Below are 23,044 nucleotides of genomic sequence, written 5' to 3'. Positions count from 1 at the left end.
ATGTTAGAGTTATTATGTTTGTTATCATTCTTACATTTATAACTTTATGTTACTAGTTTTTATTTAGAGGTTTAGTGTTCAAATTTGTTGCAACTTGGGAGACAAAATTAAATCTTCCTTAATCAAGCATGTTTGTACAGATGGTGACTTAGATCTTCCTGGGAAAGTCCTGAGCTGTAAAACCTAGTATGTGTTAATTTAGTTTCTGTGTCTCCCCTCTGTCTGTCTGAATTCACATCCTACTGTAAAGATAGGATGTGTGTTTCACCCCCTCCATTCCTGTTCACACCTTTCTCTCCCCTGCTAATAAAAGAGACAAACAAACTGAAGGTTTTCAGAACGCTCTATGAACAGCTCGGAGGAGCAATTGATAGAGTCTTCTCCTTTGCAAAGTTTGTCATAAAATTCATATACGTTGTCTGTGGTTCTTTTATGTAGGTTCTAGGAAAATACCTATCAGCGTTAACAGAGAGCAAAGGTTCCATATAAAATGGCCATAACCCACGGCCATTTCGTACAAGAATGAACTTGATTCACAGTTCATTCTTGTAATTCACAGCCACCTGAGGTGAACTAAGTCCACCATGACTTGGTTCAAACACACAGCGCTCTCCCTCTGAGCTCAGCCAGAATTGTTTTGCAGAAGTTTGATGCTCTAATGAGCCTCGACACTGTGCAGACCACCAATTCAGCAAGTTCTGGGAACGGTGTGTGTCTCCTTATGTGTGTTTTCTGCATGGTGATTTTAATGTCGGTATCATTCTCACATTCCGGTGTATAACCCTCATGACTGTACTCTTGTCATTTAATAAAAATTTTTCTGATTTGTATAAAAGTCACCATCATAATATATCTTAAAGGGGCAGTATTATGTGTTTTCCAGAAACATAGTCCCATTTTACAGTACAATCAAGTAACTATGTTACTTTCAGTTCACATGCTATTTATATCCAATATGGCTTTAAAGAAATTTTACTTTATAATTTAACAGCTAGAAATTGGGCCTCTGTCTCTTTAAAAATTCCTTCTTTTTCTGAAACTTTGTCTTCAGGAAGTCATCACAACATGGCTCTCCTATTAACCCTTAAACGGCAGTTTTACCAGCGTTGCACTAAGAAGTAGCGCCAATAATGAGCTCAGGAAATGTGGAGTTCCACCAGGTGTTTGCTAATTGCTGCTGGTTAGTCTGAAGGAGTTGAGTGGGAGAGTCACAGGGAAGGGGGGAGGGCTGCTCTGTGAGGTGGAAGTTTCAAACTGCAGTTCATAGGAGGAGGCACTCGGTCCACCCAGGAGTTTTGCACAGCTGAATGGTTGCCATGGAGATTAAAAGTTTTCTCAAACATGCATGACCACAAGTTTGTTTTAGATGAGGAAATGATAATATAACAATGTACAACTCAGAAAAGTCCATTTTACATGATACTGCCCATTAGAAGATTTAAAACGCACACACACCCATGCACACGCAACACACACACACACACACCCACACACGCACACACACACACAGATACAGTGGTACGTAGCAAAGAGCAGGCTTCATGTTGCTGTTCAGTTTGTAGATGGGTTAACACATGCAGCTAGTTACCTGCATCCTGCTGTTGATAGCCAGCTGAGAAGCCAGAGGGTGCCATTGACTGAAGTACACAGGGCTGCCTTCACTTCAGAGCCTGAGTTTGAAATGAATGGATTACAAACCTTTCGTTCACTAAAATATGTTCATCCCTTAATAAAGAAAACACTTGCAATGTGTTATATTGTACCCAGTGAGATTCTCTCAAGAAACATTTACATGTAATGCAAAATCTACACTGTAAAAAAATCCATAAAACCTTAGCATTTACAGTAAAAAAAAAAATTAAATACCAATAGTTACAAACTGTAGCATCCAAAGCATAATATTACTATAGAAAATACATGAATTTACCATATCTCAAAAAATATTAATTTAACATATTTTTTTACATTATCTTAGAAGTTGCAAAATTAATAGAAAAATACTATAATATTTTTCTGCTGAATATTATTCTATAATAGTATTATTGACCCTAAATTAATTTAGGGTTAACTAATAACCCTAAATAATTATTCGAAGGGAAGGTCCTTGAAATAAAGTTTCCACTTTTTCTGCACAACACATTTCTGCATCTCAAATTTCTGTGAAATTTATCTACATGTAGCTTGCTAATTTTTCCTGTCGAAACAACTGCCACGCCTAAGTATTCAAATAATTAGCAGATATTTAATACATATATATTTAGGTGCTTCAAATATTATTTCAGTTCTACTTTAGACTTCATATGCTTCGAGTTATTGTTAATGGTAGAAGCAGCTTCTTCAAGTTTGCTTCACTCATTCATTTGAATTACTTTGAGTGTGAAATGTTCATTAAAGTTAAAACTGTGAAGCTTTTATTTCAGTGCTTTAGTCATACTTGGAAGGTAACTAAAAGCTTGGCATCAGTGCTAATATTTAACACTTTCCTTAAACCTCTTGACTGTCATGTAGGTCACTGAGTCCATGAGGACACTGGCGTCCTCAGGACAGTTAAGGGGTTTTAAGATAAGGAAACTTAAATATCTCACTGTTTTACATTTTTCTCAGTTGCTTTGGTGCATTTAACAGAACAGAATTTAAAATATCGAAACTACTTGTTCAATCTTCAAATCACTGTGTCACTTCTGCACATCATAAAAGCAGTTTCTCATTTCTTTGAACAAGTTGCAAATGCTTTTGTACATGCTGTGCACTTCTGATATTTTCCGCATTTTCAATTGCTTTTATCAGGTTGATCAAAATGAGACTTTTTTTCTAAACCTGTCATGAATTGGTAAATTGCTCCGAAGTGAATCCTGAGTTTCTCCAACAGGTAAATGTGTGAAGCATTAGCTCAACCAATGATCAACCAGTTTTCAAAATTAGGTTGAAGGTGCATATGTATGGTGTGTATGGTGGTACAACACCATGTTACAGTGTTACAGGACAAGGATTTGGATAGTCAACACCCAGAGAGAGGAGGAGAAAGAGGAGTGAGGTTATGAAGGTAAAACAGAAGAAGAGTCAAAAAGAGGCTGAGATCTTGTGCCTGTTTCCATCAAACAGAATGAAGATTGATGCTCCAAGAAGGAGCTTTGTGTAAATGCATGAGGAAGCATGCAGGTGTGTGTGTGAATATTTGATTGTATTTGTTTGACAACTCTGGTCATTTGTTCATGTTTTTGCTTGTTTTCAGCCTTTCGATCAGTTAGGTTTCTTTGAAAAATGCAAAACGGTAATAGCTCAAATGTGGACTCACTGATATTTTGATATATATTTGACATTTACATTGTAAATGTAAACATTTACAATGTAAATGTTTTTATTGTTATTATTGGTCATGTTGCTTTTCATGTCTCCCTATTTCCTGTAATTGGTGGAGATGTAATGCATTCTGTATTTAGAGTGTTAACATTTTATTTAAAAATAAATAACATCTTTGCACTCCAGTGGGGTGATATTTTCTGTCTGAGCTGCAATATCTAACATTTCTATTATTATTATTATTATTATTATTATTATTATTATTATTATTATTTATTATTATTAATAATAATGTATTTCACTTTGTTAAAACACAATAAAATAAACACTTTCTTAAAACACAATAAAATAATACAACATACTATACTTATTTTTTTATTTTGTGTAAAGACAAGATTTGGAACATTGTTGAGTAAAACAATAAAAAACATAATGAGAATATTTTTTTCATGCACAATGTTCCAAATCTTGTCTAAATGTACTAAATTTGAAGTGATTCCACACTTCTCAAAAGTGGAGTAAAGTTTTATGCAGCGTCAATAATAACAAAAAATAAATAAAAAGAGTAAAACCAACAAACTACTATAGTTACAAATATATTGTATTTCATGACTATTTTTAATTATCACTGGTCTCCAAAAACATTTAAAAAACAAAACAAAAAAACATTAAACTGTGGATAATTTGGGAAATAGTGCCCCCTTCAGGTAAGGAATGCTATGCGGTTACAGTCCTTCTAAATATGATATGGGACTGAATGTTTGCCGGCTGGCTGAGCGTCGCCAGTGACTGACCGCTCGGTGAGCTGCACCACAGAGCCGAGAAGACAAAGCAGAGCACATGACAATAGAAACAAAGGGAGGTATGCCATTTCTTATCATCTTCAAAATCTAAATACTTAATCTGAATATTTTTCTATTTATAGGACCCCGGTCATCCAGGACATGGCAGAACCAAAAGGTTTCAAAATAAAGCAACTTCAGTTATAATTTAAATGAAGCATAACTTGTATTGAGAGACACTATGCATAATTTTATTAAGCAGGGTTACTCATTAAAACGTTTTATTTAGAGCCTAACATTTTTTACCGGTGTTGTAGCAGAGTAACACATGTACAGCAACATTTACATTTTAGTTTGACTTCTATTTTATGAGGAAACAAGACCTATGCTTGATGTGCATTGCCACTTACAGTCATTATTGGTCCTGAAGACTGAACACATTAAAAATCTTTTATATAAGAAACATGGGACTCATAAGGGACATCATTGTAATAATTAATATGACTACTAATGTGACTATTAAATAAATTTTAGCCATGGATTAATTGCGATAATTACCAATTATTCAGTATACTCTATGCAGTGCTGATATGGCTCTTCTAACCATTTCCGCCCCTCCCCCTCGAGCTACTACTGCTTACTTGTTACCCCTGAAAATTGCTCTGAAGAAATCCCCCTGTTTATTCCCTAGTTGGGATCCCATATCTTTATGGGTAACGACATTGGATCCCAACTAGGGTTACCAACCATCCCTTGAAAAATGGAATCATCCCATTTAGAATCAAGTGTCCTGAAAAGGAATGCACTTTGTCCCGTATTATTGTGACAATCCAAAATATTCTGTCAGTGTCAATAGAGTTAATAAAAGATGGGGGGCTTTATATGAAATGTTACGGTAAATTAATTACCAGCCTGTGGATAATGAGCTGACAGACGTCTTACAAACCCCAATGACTCCACAGAATGTGGTTCATCTCATTGGTCCAGCTACTGCAGCTTACAACAAACACAGAATTCACAGGATTTGACCAGAAGACATCATGGACATGATGTCTGTAAAGCACACACTCATCTTCTACCAGTAACCTGACTGCTGGAAGGTCACTGCTCCCAGCAGCCTGTATTTTCTGCGGAACAGGTGTGGCTGGAAAAAGTGCATGACAAAGACTGCAAAGTGCACTATACTGTCTGGACAGTTTGATGTGATATATTAATAAGGTCATTTCAAAAGGTTAGCAAAAACATAGTTAAAATACAATGCAAAATTATATCTATATGTTTTTCTCACTTTTTTAGTAAGTAAAGTTTATTTATAAAATTGTAAAGCACAATAGAAGTACAATAGAAATCAATCTTAAAACCATACAAAACATAAAACCAACATTAAGAAACCTGGGAAAATAAAAATGTTTTTAGTTACTTTTTAAAAACCTCCACAGACTCAGCAAAACGGAGCTGCAAGGGTAAACTGTTCCAAAGTTTACCACTGTACATGACCTACATGGTACCAGTAACCCATCATAAAACCTTGATCCCCTTTTGGCAGGTTAAACATGTATATGGATGAGCTTTAAGGTGAATGTGAGACATCCTGCTTGTTGAATCCTTTGTCCTCAGCATCCAATCTTCCTCTGAGATTGAGGAAATATTTTTTTTAATAAGAGGATTGATGTTGGAAACATTTATTCCCCTGAATTAACTAGAAATGATCACATCGTTTCTCTAAATTATGACATGTCCTGCTTAGTGCTGAAGCTATTAATCAGGTTAATAGTGATGAATCAATTATTGAAATAATCATCAACTAATTTAGCAATGAATTAATTTGTTTTCCAAGCATATTTTTATCACTCAAAAACATGCATGCAATTAAATTCCGGTTAATTTCAAAGCAAGAAAGAAAAGAAATGCCCTTGGGATGAAGGTAATGGGATCAGCCAGAGCTACCATGAGGTGTCCCTTATTTATTTTTCAAGGAGTTGGCAACCCTAATCCCAACTCTGATACCTTTCTGATGTAGAAATATCTGCCATAGTTTCATTGTAAATGTTTGCACTTAATTTTTTTAAAGAGGGCAAAAGAAACTCAGAACTCTGGAAAGTGTGGCATTTCTGAAATTGTTAACAATGTTTAGGAACCCTCCATACAATTTATGAATGATGTAATATCCTCCACTGAGTCTCACTTTGCTCTTCATGTACTGCAAACAAACAGTTGTCATCAGTTGTGCTACAGAATGTTAATCTGGTTCCCCAACTGGTGTTTTTTATTAGTTACTGAGATCCAGTTGAGCTCAGTGTCTTGACTCAAATGTGAACACATAAGAAAGAGTGATAATTTTATTTTCTTTAAAAGAGGTAATTCCACAGAGCTAGGCAAAAGAGCAAGCATCAACCATTCATTAGTGCCTTCATGTGGGGCTGATGACAACAGTGCTGTAACCTTTGTGAGCTGAATATTGGGCACTTAAAGTTAGGGGTTGGTGTGGGTGGCTAAGGGTCCTGGATGACTTCTGGCTGCTGATGCTGTTGTAAATAGCTATACAATCTTAATAACAGCCACTGTTGGTGCAATTAAGAAGCAACCTCAGAGAGGGAGGAAAAAAAGAAGGGAGAAAGAATGGAAGGAAATAAGAAAGGAAAGGAGAGACCTTTGAAAGCAAAAATAGACCTTAAGAAGGTAGAAGGCGGAGAAAGAGAGAGGTCAGCAATGACAAGAAAAGAGGTAGAGAAAAAGTGAGGAAGAGACAGACCTTTTATGTGTGTGCAGATTAATTAGAATCCTTCTGGACTGCCATTACAGCTCATTAAATGGAACCAAGGCCATACAGGCATCAAGCAAAGAGCTGGGACCGAGCCTGGTTCCACCCCCAACAATGACTCTGGATGTGAGTGTGAATGAATTTATACATTTGCAAAAGGGTGTGAACAGCAGTTTTAAAATTTATTAACACAGATGGCATTAAATATGACAGGTAGAAAGGGACATTCACATAACTGTCAAAACAAAAATGTTTCCTTCTCTCAAATAACAAAAAGGAAGTGTTTGTGTGTCTTTGTGTGCCTGCTTGGATTGCTATGTAAATGAAGCATTATGTTAATGATATTTCCCCTCCACAGGCCCCGTTAGTCTCCACAGGCCCTGTTAGCATAAATGATGCTAGCTGGCTGAGACTCACCCATTGCCACTGAAGGGATGAATTAGGCCTCTGAATCCCTCATCGTATTCTTGTTCATTTTCAATAAGGATTGGACTGGGCTTCCACTTGTATTATAATGAGAGGGTTTATGGGTGCTTATTAGTGGGGACCCATGGTGGCACTAAATAATATGCAGTTGTTATTAGAATCAAACACAGAACAAGCTTACAGCTTTGACAAATGACAACAGTGATCTGGAATTCTTTTGATTTTAAATAAAGTTTGGCTTTCATTAAATAACAATTTTATTGCTAATCATTCAAAGGTCAAGAAAATCTATTGTCATTGATTCCTGCAGTTTATTGATATTCATCAAATGTAACCCACCTTGTCAAAAGCTGACTGTGTTAAGCCTCCAAAACCGATTCAATTCACAAGAGACAGCAACAGCACACCTCATCCAAGGCCATGGCCTCATGAAGACATCTTCAAGTATTAATTCTATACTTTATTTTCATGCATTCCCAGGTGGGAGAATTATATGTATATTATACTTACCTTTTTTGATGCCCTTTGTTGATTATTTGGCTGAGGGAACAGAGCAGTGGGTTAGACAGGCTTCTTGGAATATGTCACATTTGGAGATGTGGACTTGAACAATTGGTTGAAATTGGAGTTTTCAATCAAGGCTTTGTTCATAACCTTAGTGTTCATAACCTTGTACAGTTTTAGGCATTCCAAGATATACGTGTTTGTTAATGAGGCGTAAGCTTTCTTTAACAAAAATTGATTGTCAATTATCATCTGGTGTGTTTTTTGGCACATTTGTTTTTTTTTTTTGGTTTTTTTACCAATTCCTTTTTTCACCTCTGTCATGTGTTGATCCATGTGTCTGCTTATTTTATGATGCATGTCTGGATCTTCTATTTTGTGGAGAGACAAGTTCTTGATTCATAGTTGGACAGGATTGTTCTAGGTGTGAATCATGTCCAGTGTCAAATTTTGCTATCCAATTCTTGTACAATTCTTTTGGATATCTGTAATTGTGATATTCACCAAGCTCTGTTCAGGATTTAGTTCCTACTTAGTTCTTAGGTCTTAGGATCTAAGATTAGTTCTTAGATTGATTTCTTCACTTCTTTCTTCCATTTAGCTTTCCAGTATTGTTCAGTCTTGAGCTTTGGTGGATTGGCTTGTGTGTTAGTTCCTTCCCATTTATTCGGCTGGCTTGCTGCATCTCTTTTATGTGTTTCTTTAGTTAGGCTGAAAATTAGTTAATCTTGTGTCATATGGACCCTATCTCTGGGGGTGTTGATGTCAATGACCTTGTCTCCTTGCTCCCCTTTGCCATATCATTAATGTGTTGTATCTCTTGGGTCTCAAGTTACGAAAGGTACAAGCAACTGCTGTTTTTGGATATTAGAACATTGAGCTACTACATGTTTCTGTGTTAGTTTAGGCTGTGGGTATCACAGCATCCATGTTTCACACAATGTTTTTAGGTAGCCCCACTGCCTAGGGTTATTGCAGTAGTAGTATTCCAACAGTGCTTTGTCCTCTTCCTGTGTTCATTGCTGTTGTGTTTCAGTAAACTTTTCTTGTCACAGTACTCTGGTTCTTCCACACTGAATGCAGGAGGAGGAACAAGGAGAACACGGAACAGAACGAGGAAGTGACAGGAGTGGACAAAAGGATTTAGCGAGTAGTGACTGAAAATGAGAAGCTTAAATACTGTAGAGCAGTGATCCCAAACCCCCGGGCCACGGACCAATTGGTACCGGGCCATGCAAGAAATAATTAAATATTTCCGTTTTATGTATTATTTGAGTCTGGAGGATCTTTTATTTTGAAAATCCTTTAACCGGATTCTCTCGGTTACTTGTGCACCATGTAACAGTCATTATGCTGTTTGGTTCCTAGAGATGAGTAGGTATCGCCTCAAGGGGGCGCCTATTTCCTTTGTTGTTGCACTATTGTACAGAAGAAGAACTAGTCTTCCATTTTGTTGTAGAAGAGAACATAGGTGATGATGAGGTGCAGAGCGGTAAACTAACGTTACTTTTCTCATGTATGGAAATATAATGCTTAGTACCGTGGAGATCTGGCTGTATGTGGACGAAGTTAAATAAATTGAAAGCATGGAATACTTCAAAAGTGCGTCCTGCTGTTTTGGGTTAAAGTGGCTAACCACCGCTGCTAACTCCTTCTCCAACCTCTCGCCGCACCGTCACAATTGGCGCCCGAACAGGGACATCACCCACAAACAAACGCAACAGAGCGTGTGAACAGGACACTTAAAACAGCTATCCGTGCCTATGTGAGTGACAAACACACCGCATGGGACAGGTTTCTACCACAAATCTGTTTTGCACTTCGCACAGCTCCGCATGACAGCACAGGTCTTAGTCCATCCATGATGTTGTATGGTCGTGAGCTGGACACGCCTCTCGATCTAATCACTCAACCAAGCTGTGATGGAGTGGATGACCCAGACATGCAGTATCCAGAGACTCTGAGAGCCACCCTCAGGGATGCTCATCACCACTCCAGGGCTGCGCTGGATCTCAGCCACAAAAGACAGAAACACTACTATGACTTGAGACGCCGCCATTCTGCCTTTGGGATTGGTGATCTGGTTCGGGTGAAGTCTCACCCAAGGTCAGATGCTTTGGCTAATTTTACGGCTAAACTGGCACCGCTGTTCAAAGGACCCTACCGTGTCAGTCTGAAACTTAGCGATGTGAACTACAGACTGGTTGATGTTGAAACAGGAGCCGATGCTGGAGTTTTCCATGTTGTGAACATGCAGCCTTTCCATACTTGGGACTTGTGGACGAAGTTAAATAAATTGAAAGCGTGGAATACTTCAAAAGTGCGTCCTGCTGTCTCCAACCTCTCGCTGCACCGTCACAACCAACACTGAGCCACAAGCAGCAAAATGAGTAAGAAACAGATCAGATGTCTTTGGAAAGTTTCTTTGCCAAGAGGAAAAGGCCCAGAGAAGAGACAGGAAAATGGATTTATCCCGGACTGGTAGGTGAGTCCCACATTACAAGCCGCTCTGCATAACATGCGGCGACCGGCTGCTAATGAGGCAATGAAGCTTCAAGCTGCTTCACCACGTAGAGACCAAGCAGGCTGTGGATATAAGCAACACTTCGGGTGTTATTGTCTCTCGTCACTCCCTGATAGGACCGTCTTGTTGCAGAGAAACAAGCTCAGGGCTCCAGTTAGTCATTATCGTGAGTTAAAATTTTCACAAAAGTAAAATGTTCGTTTTTGTGGCTGCGGTCGACAGGAAATGAGTAGAACTTGTGAGTCTGAAGTCTGGTTTAGATGCAAGATTTAAGAATTGTCGGCCAATTCTCCAAACCTCTGTGACCACAGAGCTGATAAAAGAACAACAGGTTCGATCGGTTCGTGTTCAGCCACAAGGCAGGAGCAACACACCACATGAACCGATTCCAGTCACGAACATCCCGATTCCAGAGGATAATCCAGCAAAATTTCCATGTCTTGACCGGTCCGCGGTAATAAAAAGGTTGGTGACCACTGCTGTAGAGGTTAAATGCTGAACAAAAGTCCTGGGCTGATGAGTTAACTGATTACAGGTACCAGATTACAGGTACAGGAGGCAGACTGAGGAGAGGAAGAGAGAAGGTGGCACAGAGGATGAGGGAGAGTACAATAAAAAACAGCCAGACTAAAGAAACCTAATATAACTAAAGTAATAAAGAATAACTGTAAACCAGAAATTAAGATAACTAGAAGCACTAAGAAGAATGAGCCAAAAAAAACCCCGGAGTAAGACAGATGTAATCAAAATAAGAAACTAACACAAAATAATAATGAAATCAAATTAAACAACAAAACAGCCTAGCAACCTGGGCAGGGCCGGCAAAAGCCTCCATGGGGCCCTAAGCGAAATTTGGTTTTGGCGCCCTCTAGTTTGGCTAACAATGTGAACTGGCTGCAACCATTAGATAAAAACTTATTGCATCTCTGGCAGTGCTGTTTACATTATATGCATGTATAATAGGATACATTTATTGCCCAACTGACCAGTTGATTTCTGGGCGCCGATTTCCTTAATTTTGGGGGATCGTGATTGGCCGATACTTACATGTGAAGCTGATCTTATCCCCTAATCTTGTCTACATCAGCAAAGGTTTATAAATCAGCCTCTGTCCTCTTCTGCTCTGCAGTGAGAGGTTTGACTGACAGACCAATCAGGTCAGGTCTGAACGTTTACAGGTAACAATATTCACCACACTGTTGCCAACAGTGACTTTCTTGCTATATTTAGCAAAATTTCAGACAAAAATATTTATATCAGCCAAAATCAAAATCAGCAGGTCAGGCTTTTTAAAGATCGGTAACCAGGGATCGGCTAGAAAACTGCAATCGGTGCAGCCCTATACACATATTCATGACATTCTGTGATTAAATAAATTTCTCTTAAGCGTTACTCCAATAGCTAAAAATGTCATTGATACCAGGTGAGTCTTTCTCCTCTGAGAATGTGGACCGGTACCGGTACCGGACTGATTCTGAGCCTTCAAATGATTTTAACAGAAGTTTCACATAACTTAGAAGTTGATGTAAAATAATGTTTGTTTTAGCCACAAAATGATTATAACCAGCAGCAAACGACAAATTCCCAACTCCAGCATAGAGCAGCGGATTGATGTAGCAGCTGTGTAGCCTGACGAAAAAACATTTTACTAGACAATGTCAAACATTGAGAAGTTTTAATTATTGTTATTAAACGTTATCAAACTCGGCGTTTTGAAGCCAAAAATACCTCAGAAATATACAGAGCCAACCATGAGAATCGACTCATTTAAAGTTTAAACTCAGTTTCACACAAAGACCTTGTATACATATTTGGCTGTTGAACTGGACCGTTCCATGTTTCTGTCAAGCTAATTTCCTATTAGCACATTAGAGACATTAAAACAAACCTTTTTCTTGGCTTTTATCTATTCTTCCTCTTTCTTTTCTCCCTCCCGGAAGGATAAGTCCTTTTTTGAGACATTGTTTTGATAACTTAACTTCTGACCGGAGCTTTGGTATGGAATGACCAAAACTGACATAATAATAAATAAAAGCATAAATATATATTTAGCTTTTCCTTGTCCTTACACATGAGTTTCCGTCAAGAAATGTATATATTTTCTTTTTCATTTCCCCTAAACGTGTTTTTGTCAAGAAAAGTCAATATTTTGTTTTGTCTTTTCCTTATACAAGCCCTCGTTCTTTTGTCATTGCCTAATCTCCTGTTTTTACTTTTCCATGTGCATCATTATGTTAATGAGGAGAGCTGCTTTCTATGTCCTGCTCCTCTCCTATTGGCCAAAAGAGCTTTGGAGCCAACGTCACTGCGTCAGACGTGTGGCGTTTACGCTCGGTGCCATCTTTACAGGCCACAGACCAAAACAAACTTTATCCCGGTGGTTTTATTGTGTTACCGACTACAGTGAAGTTAGTTTCAAGTTGGATATTTCAATATCCGCCGAGCAAGCAACGTTTAGCTCAAGGTTGATCCCATTTATGAAGGCTAATTTCGGCCAGCCGTTCTCCAGCTGCCTCCTCAAGCGCTCAAGGTTCACTTAGGAACTGTCAACAAATCTCCAAACCAAACAATCCTGTCAAACAAATGTCAATAAATGCCTTGCCTTGTGACCAACTGGCAAAAAAGTGGTAGTTCATGCTTTTACAAGACACACTACCCTCTATTAAAATGTCAAGTCATATTCAATATTTTAAATAATTTTAATATTAAATATGTTTTCTTCAATGGTTTCCATATTATGTGCCACATTGACTAGAAATCAGTGTGTAATTGTTGTACTAAACTATATATGAGGCACATACATTTTTATTCCATTTTAACCACATTTTTATTTTTGTTACCTATTTTTCTTAGTTGAAATTTAGTATTTCTCTTCAATAGCTTCTAGGTCAAGTATGCCCCATTCTCCAGGCCTCCCACATACCGTGTTTCCCCGATAGTAAGACGTATTGGGGGTTTCAGGGGGGTCGGCTAATATAAGCCCTTTCGGGAAAACACGGGGGTATTGCCGCCTCCCTCCCATCTAGCTGCGCGCCGTCCCCCTCTCCATACGTCACTGCGCCGTCCCCTGCACTTGTCACTGCCGCCTCCTGCTTAAAATACAGTAATACACACAGGAGACTGTGATACGGAACCACAAGCAGTGCTTATACCCTATGCTATATTTTTGCCCCTAGACATGAGCGCTTCCGGTTCCAGTGGTAAAAGGAAGAGTTACATTTGACAATTTTTTTCCAATATAAGACATACCCCGAAAGTAAGACATAGTGGGGCTTTTGGGGATAAAAAGAAAGTAAGACACTGTCTTACTAATGTGTAAGAACCGGTGAAGCTGTTTGGCATTTCCTCTTCCTCCTCCAGCCGACTTGCAGGTCCTGTCCTCTCGCCCTCGGTGGATTTTCCCAGCATGCCTTTGGCTCTCAGCTTCTCTTCCTCCCAAATGCCGAGCCGGGAGGAAGAGGAGGAGTTTGGACCCAAGTTGCCGCCTCCTTCAGCAGCTGACGGTGAGAAATCCTTTAATCTCCATGGCAACCATTCAGCTGCAAAACGCCTGACCTAGCCCTGCCTCCGAGGCGAGACTCCTCCAGACTAGCCAGCAGCAATTAGCAAACAGCTGCTGCTCAGAGCAACGCTGGTAAAAACGTTAAAGGGTTAACAGAGGAGCCATGTTGGGACGACTTCCTGGAGGTGGAGCTTCAGGAAGAGCAGGAGCTTCTTAAAGAGACAGAGGCCCAATTTCAAGATGTTAAAACAGGAAGTAATATTTGATATATAAAGAACTTTTATAAGTGACAGTAAAATAGTTGTTCAAAGACAGAACTATGTGCTGGGAAACAGAACACTGCCCCTTTAAAACGTCTTGCCTGTTGTTCTCCTGTTCAGCCACAGGAGGCGCCATCGCCGCCTACCAGAGGAGCAGCAGGAGGAGCAAAGAGAAGAAGCAGAAGAAGAAGCAGCAGAAACACAGGAAGGAGAAGAAGGTAGAGGAAGATGAAGGACAGAGGGTGTCGGCTCCTGTTGGCCCCGCCTCAACTTCTCTCTCTGTTTCTGCAGAAGAAGAAACACAGGAAGCACAAGGCGAAGCAGCAGAAGAAGAGTCGGGAGGAGTCCAGCAGCTCTGAGGACGGCGAAGGCGTTCAGCCATCCACAGGTGACCTGCTGAGAAGGTCAGAGGTCACAGAGAGCTTCAGAGTTCTGTCGGGTCAGCCCGCCTTGTTCTAACCAGACCTGTCTTTGACCCGGTTCCAGGCTGAAGAGCATCCGGACCCCGAACACCTGGTGACCCGCAGAGCCTCTCTTCTTCTGCTGTCTAATAAACACCTGAATCATCTGAGTGCTGGTGGTGCCTTCATGGTCAGTCGGACTCTGCAGTGTCCTGCTGTGCACTGAGCAAACCTGGTTCTTCTGGGTTCTGGTCCAGAGGAGTCCAGCTGTGATTTGTCAGTTCCTGTCACCTGACCAGCATTCCCATTGGGTCAGAGATTTCTCTATCAGGCTGAGGAGTTCCAGCTTCCTGGAGGGAAGAAGAGCTGAAGGCTGGAAGAACCTGCAGAAACAAAAAATATAAATATATAAACACATATGTAAAAGTTTAAAATAAAAATATATGACACACATATGGAGTACTTTTAAGAATGTATTTTAGATGTAAAATATGTATACATACGTATTATCAGGGGTGAAAGTTGTTTTAAATTCTTGAGGGTACTATGACAAAAACAATATTATATAATGCTTCTTTGTGTCCTTTGGAGTTTCTGTTCTAATTAATTTTTTTCCAGAGTGATAAAAGCTGGTAGCTCTTGAATTGCTACAAAATAAAGCTGTATTTCTTCAGCCCACTGGCTGCAATGTGACACCTTGAGATGCCATGAGACCTAAATTCTGAGCATCATGGCATGGAGTGCATCCCAGTTTTCCATGTCTGGCATATAACCATTCATTTTAGCTTTTAAACTGGTTCTATTGATCCTGTGTCCAGACAGAGGGATAATCAGTAGCCCAGCATCATGACCTGTTTGTTCTGAAGATCCTGCAGCTTCCACTTCTCTTCCTAACATGGCGCCTCCTCACCCTGACTCTCATACTGACAGGAGGAACCACAGAGCTCTGTTAGGTTAAAGCTCATCTTCTGAAGTTGGGATATTTTTCCTCCAACAGGATCCAGAGGAATCACCTCAAACCAGATGTTGGACTGGATTTTATTTCAATGTCATTTGTGAATGTTAGCTCCTCATTTTCAACAGTGGAGCTATAAAGGTTGAAAAAGGTTATTTTAAGAAAATCTCATCAACATCAATATTTCCACTAAATAAGAGGCAAAAAAATTGTTTGACAAAGGAAAAGCCTCTCAGACTCAGAGTCCGACAGCACCAAACAATTTTTTTATATTAGACAATTAAATTTCACATAATTATCGCAGTAGAAGCCATTTGTTTGTTAAATACTTAATGAAACGTATTTACCGTGTTTGATGTTTGTTGTAAATGACTTATACTCACAAAGAACGAGGTAATTAGTCCAAGTTTGTCGTTTATTGAGTGTTCAAAAACTGCAGCGGCTGTGATGCACCACAACAAAGCTAAAACAACCCGAACAGGTGATCAACTCTAAACCAGTTGCACATTTTTACTCTCCGTCTCTCTGTCATTTAAGCACACCCATTGCCATGGCAACCTCCTGCGCTCCACAAGCCGACCAGAGATTACGTTAAAAACATAACATTTATTTTGCGATTATTAATAAACCTCTCATGAACTGTTTGTTACTCCGCAATAGTAAGCCCCGCCTACGTCTCACCACTCCTCGGACTTGCTACCGCCCAGTTCTCTGTCTAACAGGTCCGGAAAATCCCCAAAACTTGGGTCTTACCTTAGAGATAGCTTATGGAGGATTATCTAGTCAAACTGGGGGCGGAAAGGACTCATCTAGCTCTAACTACCTTCGATCCAGAAGTTATGACCCTTTTCAGATGAGGAACAGTCAGCTGAGTAGCCCTCACAGCTGCATAACCCCTACAACCACTCCTGTTAATGGTAGCTCCTCTCCTAAAATAACGGCAATTGTTAACGGCTAGATTGGGTTTAGTGACTTAGATTTAAATCCCAGGGTCATTATTCTAACATTCACCAGAGGAAAATACAAAGCCACCCTGTCTCTAGAGTCATGTATGCTAATTTCACTACAATCAGGAGAACCAATAATGATTAAAATGACATAATTAAAGAAGCAGAGCAGAATGTTCGTTGTCCTTTTAACGTGCAGAATCTTTGTCATTAAATGACCTCCGTCTCTTCTCTAAGTCTGCTGCAGTAGATTGGAGAACGTTGGGTTGAGGCAGAGGAGTCAGTCGGATCAGGAACCAGGGTCGGGGCTGGTGGAACTCGTCCCTTCTTGGCGGCGTGAAGTCTTGAGCTTCCCTTGGTCCCAGGGTGCGGTCCTCTGCTGGTCTTCAGCCTGCTTCCTCTTGCTGGCTCCTCTTCTGCGCCGCGGACAAAGAACCACTTCCCTCCCCTACCCCCTGGTTTTTATACTTTCTCGAACCATGGTTGTTTATGGGAGAGGTCTACGTGACTTTCGAAACGTCCCACTGTCTGTGGAAAGTCCCAACCTCCCCCAACCATCACCTCCTTCATGACTCATTGTGGAAAGTCCCAACCTTCCCCAACCATCACCTCACCCATGACTCATTGCTGCAACTCTCTTCGGTACTTCCCTTTTTCCACTGGCCATCTGTTTTCCCAGCACCCCCGCCCAGCTCAGTATACTAATTGCAACACAGTAAATTCTATTTCTCACAATCTTAAGTCTTTCTACATTTCATCTCTGCAATTCATCACAAAACATAATCAGTTTGTTACTTTATCAACTTATTACTTCAGTATGATTCTTCCTCACTCATCATTTCTAATCTTTTAATAATCAATGATTCTTATACAACAATCAAGTTGTTACTGTTAACTCAAACATCCCAGTGAGAGAAACCTGTCACTGCGGGAGCTCCTCTGGTTGGAGAAAACAGTATGCAGGGGGTGGCCTGTGTTCTCCAGGACTAAGCTGAGTTTAGACAGTGTCCTCTGTTCCACCACTGTCTAAACTAAACATAACATAAAACCTTTCAACCAACTTTTAAAGCAAATTATCATTAAAATGTCATTATTTACTTAATGACACTTCATGACACTGTTGGTATGTTCCTAACAGGAGTGAGGATCAACGACAGAATATTCCCATTCACTGCACCACTGCACCTTACAGAAACCTACAAAAAAGAACAATAGAGCAATTAAGTAGAGAAAGCATTTGTATTTTAAAGAGAACAGAAAAATGTGGACTCGCCATGTATGTGACATCATCAGAACTGATGATGATTGGGACCGGATGGCTGGGGTGGAAAAACATTTCTGGGTGTCTTTTTTACCTGTTTATGTTAGAAGTAGAAAAACATTGTCAGCAATGTCATAAGTTGATGTTGGCATTAACTATGAAGCTGTTTTAAGTGTGGATTTAAGGAGACAAACTACCTTAAAATCTTTCCATCCATGATCTGAACACGCTGATCCTTGCAGGGTGGTGAGGGGGGCTGGTGGTGCCCATCTCCAGCAGCCATCTGATGAGAGGCAGGGTTCACCCTGGACAGGTCACCAGTCCATCACAGGGCCCTGAAAGCCAACAACAAATAAAATGTATGAAAGAGAAATGGCAGATTAATGAGGGGGAAAATTCTGTCCAGTTATCTTTAAATCAAATCATGTTTATTAAGCACTTGTTGTTGGTAACACAGCAGTTTTTGTTGTTGAAAATGTAGCTAGCTCCTCAGTGAAAAAAAAACAAAAATCCCAAAAACAATCTTACATCATGAAGACAACGTGAAGGTTCATCCTCAGAGCTGGTTGGTGATCTGTTGGAGCCAGAGCTTTTTCTGAGACAGAAAGTCTTTATGTTTTCTAACATCTGATTTCTCTGGCTTCCTCTTTCATCTTCATTTGCTTAGTTAGACTGCAAACATATGTTGAACAGTCACAACTAGCCAGTCCATCTTGTTACCCTGCTCACCACGTTGCCAGTTGTTACCTTTGTTATCCCTCGTGTCTCCTGTTTCGTTGTGTTTTGGATTTCCTTGTTGTCCATGGATTTTGGATTTAGTTTGTTTATTTTGTTCATTAAAATAACATCCACATAAAGTAAGTCTACTGCCTGCTACGTTTGTGTCCACCGCCACATCATGACACAAACCAGTGAAAGAGCCCAACTTTAAACATTTAATGCATAATTAAACAATAAAGGTGACAAATTTAATGAAATAGATCACACTTTAATACATATTTGTTGTATTTAACATACTTCAGGTAAGTGAAGAAAAATACTAAATTTTGACTACAGAAATAGCTAAAAAATATAAAAAGTGTTAAAATGTAATAAAGGTGAGTGTGCCTCATCTATACAGTCTAGTAGAACAATTTCACACAAATTTTGAATTAATGGGGCACACGATTTGGAAGCTATTGAATAAAACATTTAATATTAAAATTATTTAAAATATTGAGTATGACTTAAAATTTTAATAGAGGATAGTGTGCCTTGTGTAATAGCATGAATTACCACTTTCTTGTATCAGGTCACAAGACGCAGTGATGTAGGTTCCAAAGCTCTATTGTCGTTTGTCTCAGGTAATTATGTCTCGGCTTGTGGTTTGTCGTTTTTATGAGGAGATTGTGTGAGTTTTATGTATTTGATTGTTAAATAAACTATGATTGTGCTTGGAAAGCGATTTGTTTTGCTGTTTTTGTGGTTCCGTTGATACAAATGATGACATTACGAACACGGACAATGAGAAAACAGAATAAAGAGCATAATGGAGGTTTATTCATAACTGGTTTTCTCAACACTTCATATTCAGAAAAATAAATTTTTCCAGCATATTGGGGCATTGACTTGTGCATAGTTATAAAAGCATATAATAGCATAGTTATAAATTGACATTGTGAAGCTGAGCTGTGAAGCAGCGTGGTTTTCCACAAGGACGCTGCGTCCTTAATAAATCTGCTATTAAGGCAACGCCGAACCATGGATTCATTCACGCCAAGCGTGAATGAATCCATGGTTCTATTTCCCTTCTGTACTGCCAGGTCGATGCTCTTCAACTTAAAAGCAGCGTCTTTTTCTTCGTGTTGTTTCCATGAGGAGGGGTTATGAGTTTGAATACATTTCTCCGTCGTGCCTGCTACTAGCATGTACTTGTTCTAAATGAAAATTAGCACTTCTTTTATTTCCAATTAAATGATTCATTTCCTGCTAAAGAACCCCCTGGTGGTTGAAGAAAAATCCACAGAAAAGCCGCACCGGTCTACAAGCCGCATGGTTCAAAGCGGGGAAAACCGCTTATAGTCCGAAAAATACGATAAGTGCTTTCCATTTTACAGTTTTACTTTACAGAGTTGAGTTGAGTTTACTTGACTTAACACAGTCAAGTAAACCTGACATAGTAGTAACTTAAGTTGGTACAAATAACTCATGGTTTTTGAGTAATTAAAACATAGTGCTTTGTTTTATAGCAAACAACAGTGACATTTCCTTTTTTTGAGTGTTCCTCCACTTCTATGTACTCAGCCTTAGTTGTTTACATTCAAATTTACCCTCAGTAGGTCACAAGATGGCTTCGGCATTTGAAATAACAACAGACAAAAATAGCGACCTTCTGCATTTTATAGTGTTCTGTGAGAAATATTTATTTTTTAAATCCTTTTTAATTAATTAAACTCAATAGTTCATCTTTTTAAGTCATGAGTGGTTTTATTGTGTCAGTGACACTTTTTTGTGTTTTTTTCCTGTTAAAATTGAGGTCTTTCTATTCCACAGTTGTCTTGCTCTTTATGTGGAGGGTGGTAGCATAAAAGAGAAAAAACAATGCTATTGTCTTTTGATAGCCAACGTTTACTAATTATGATTGTTTGATATGCCCAACTTGTCAGTATTGTATTGAAGGGAACAGAATTGAATTTACATCTGAATCTGATAACATTAATTTAGGTTCTATTTAATTAATTTGCATTTAAGATTGCTAACTTTAAAATCTATTTGTATTTTATATGTACTTTTGTGTGTTAATTATAACTCACTATGCTGAATGGATCGAAAATGCATTTTATAAGTTAATCAACTATCCATGCCTGCAGTATAAATTAACGTATAGAACATCTTAAATTTGGATAGTAATATTTGTGTTTGTGTGTGAGCTGTTGCTCGGGGGCATCACTATTACAAGAAAGTAAAAATAACAGCATCTCCCATATTCCAAAATATCGGAAAGCTAAAAGGTGAACTGATTCACCTTTGTCCCATGAGATAAGCTCACATTAGTATGATTCAACATTCAGCCACGACATTGACCCTCAATGTGTGCTCAATGCTTTCAGCTTTTTGCAAACCTAATACTGCAACATTTCAATCTAATTGTATCTTTGGCCCACACAAATAACCTGACTAGAGAAAAAGCAATATTTGGCAAATTGTTTCTGAAAGATATCCACGTTGTTCTGAGATATTCAATAAATGCTGGTCTGCTGTGTGTGAGGCAGAATAATTATCAATTTCCATGTCATTAGGATATTAGGAACGGTAGCAGGAAAACATAATATAAGTAACATTGGGTAAATTAAATTTTAAATCCAAGACTTCTATGTTGACTGCAATCAGGAGAATAAGATTACATCCATGAGAATTGGCAGGCATCCTCGATTATTGTGTAAAATGGGAAAAAGTCAGTGGTGCTGCAAACTGTACACATAAACAAATCAAAACTGAAACACAAAAGAAAAAGACAGCAGAGTGGCAGACTGTATTTTCAAATGATTAATGTTTTCAGCATTATGAATTGCATTGTATCCAATTACACCACGTACCATGACTAATGCTACTGAAATTCAATCCAGGATTATATTTATACCTAGTGCAAAACAAGTCAGTTTTTACATTACAGAACTTAAGACATTGCCATTATTATCTACCTTCTACTAAATATCTAATCGAAGGAATTGTATTTTACCTTAGCAGGATCTGATATGCCAATCATACTAGACAGATGCTGAACTCTACAAGTACTTAGGTGTAAACATTTGTGACATGTAGCATCGCCTGAGACAAGCCCAGAACAAATTATATTTTAACATAGCAATAACACAAATTATAATTTAATATATCCATAACATATAGTAGAAATCCTGGGCCTATTGGCTGGCTCTGTGTACAATCCTTTACTTGGTTGTTATCAACTTGAGTAAAGAATTAAGAAAAATGCAGCATTTTGTTAAATCAAATCATTACAACAGTTTATGTTTATTAAACAAAATTATTTTTAAAAGAGTTTGAACTTGCTGTCCACATTTAAACCCCCAGAAACTCTGCTCACGTAGTGCCTCATAAACGGTGCAGACTCCTCATCAGTTCCTGATCCAATGGTCCCATTTCTCCACGTTGGATGACGTTCTGATGTTCTTGCTGTAGATTCTGGGGGTGTGTATAAGTGAGTTAATGTCTCGCTCACTCTTAGCATACAGTCAGGTACAGGAGGTGACTGGCAGTGGCCTCATTTCTGAATAAATGACAGAGTTGGTCTTGTTCATTATTTGGATGCAGTGTAAAACATTTGAAAGTGCTTTAACCTGTAAATGAACCTGCTGCCTTGAAAATGCAAATTAAGTAAACAAGAAAATTATATTGTTTTAACTCAAAAATTAAAGTGCATGCAGCTGATTTAGCAAGAGACAAATTGTCTAAACATTGTTTTTTAAGTTCATTAATTTTGAATTGGGTTTTAATTTAATGCTGCAAATTAAATAAAATAACTATTTCACAATATGCAAAAAAAACTTCTCTCACCAAGTTAAAGAGCACACACTTCTCTATTATTTTTACTCACAATATCAAGTTAAAATAAATATATATTTTACTTTAGAACAATTTAAATTCTTGTTTCAAATTGCATTACATTTTCTGATCTGATGTGTCTCTCTCGCAGCCAGCTTAAACAAAATGTACTCTACAATTCAGCCGTGGTAATACCCAGGAATTAGAGGCTTTTCGGACCATTAGTTGGAGAGCTGGTCAGTAGTCAGTCCGTTAGAGTTGGGAGGTGTTAGGGGCGTGGCTGATTACTGTATATTAACACTACTTTGAAATGCCTTGTTGCTGAAAGGTGCTATATGAATAAAATTTGATTGATTAATTTGATATATTTTCTTTAGCTATTCAGAGGTGGACTTGCATTGTCCTGCTGCAGAACCAAAGTTGGCTTTAGCTTGAGGTCAGCAACAGTTGGCCGGGCATTCTCCTTCAGGATGTTTGGTAGGCAGCAGAATGGTTCCAATTATTAGAGCAAGTCTTCCTGGTCCTGAAGCAGCAAAACAGCCCCAGACCATCAAACTACCACCACCATGTTTTACTGTTAATATGATGTTGTTTTTCTGACATGTGGAGATACTTTTATTTCAGATGTGATGGAATAACAGCAAAGAGTTCAAGTTTGGAACACAGAATATTTTCCGTGTTCCAAACAGTACTATGTCTGTAATTCTTGTCTGGGCATTTGGAAGATTGCCTTTGCTCTGACTGATGTATTGTTGTTGCTTATTGTTTTAATACTCGTTGCTGTCTTTCTCATTGCCTCAGCTTCCACTGCTAAATGTAGCAGCAACAAAGTCTGAACTAGCGATGCACTGGATTGAGTCACTTACAACCATATGGTGTTTT

The 23,044-nt window shown here is 38.7% G+C and overlaps 1 protein-coding gene across 4 annotated transcripts in view; it reads left to right on the top strand.

Moving 5' to 3' along the window:
• Positions 1–23,044, top strand: part of LOC103482397 (uncharacterized) — a 112,517-nt gene that overhangs the window by 65,358 nt on the left and 24,115 nt on the right. Inside the window, exons 2-5 of one of the 4 annotated variants that reach the window (XM_081601350.1) lie at positions 13,658–13,800; positions 14,180–14,277; positions 14,351–14,463; positions 14,546–14,630. The exons of 1 other annotated variant lie outside the window; for it this stretch is intronic. In XM_081601350.1, coding sequence (XP_081457476.1) covers positions 13,704–13,800; positions 14,180–14,277; positions 14,351–14,463; positions 14,546–14,579 — 342 coding nt within the window. In that variant the 5' untranslated portion in view covers positions 13,658–13,703 and the 3' untranslated portion in view covers positions 14,580–14,630. Of the gene's footprint in view, positions 1–13,657; positions 13,801–14,179; positions 14,278–14,350; positions 14,464–14,545; positions 14,631–23,044 lie in introns of those variants that run through there. 2 more of the 4 variants (XM_081601348.1, XM_081601347.1) reach the window with 2 other exon arrangements.

The sequence above is a fragment of the Poecilia reticulata genome, chromosome 20, assembly GCF_904066995.2.
Source record: "Poecilia reticulata chromosome 20, P_reticulata-male-v2, whole genome shotgun sequence".
Taxonomy (NCBI): domain Eukaryota; kingdom Metazoa; phylum Chordata; class Actinopteri; order Cyprinodontiformes; family Poeciliidae; genus Poecilia; species Poecilia reticulata.
Note: the sequence above shows the minus strand (reverse complement) of the source record. Positions and strands in the feature narration are given on the sequence as shown.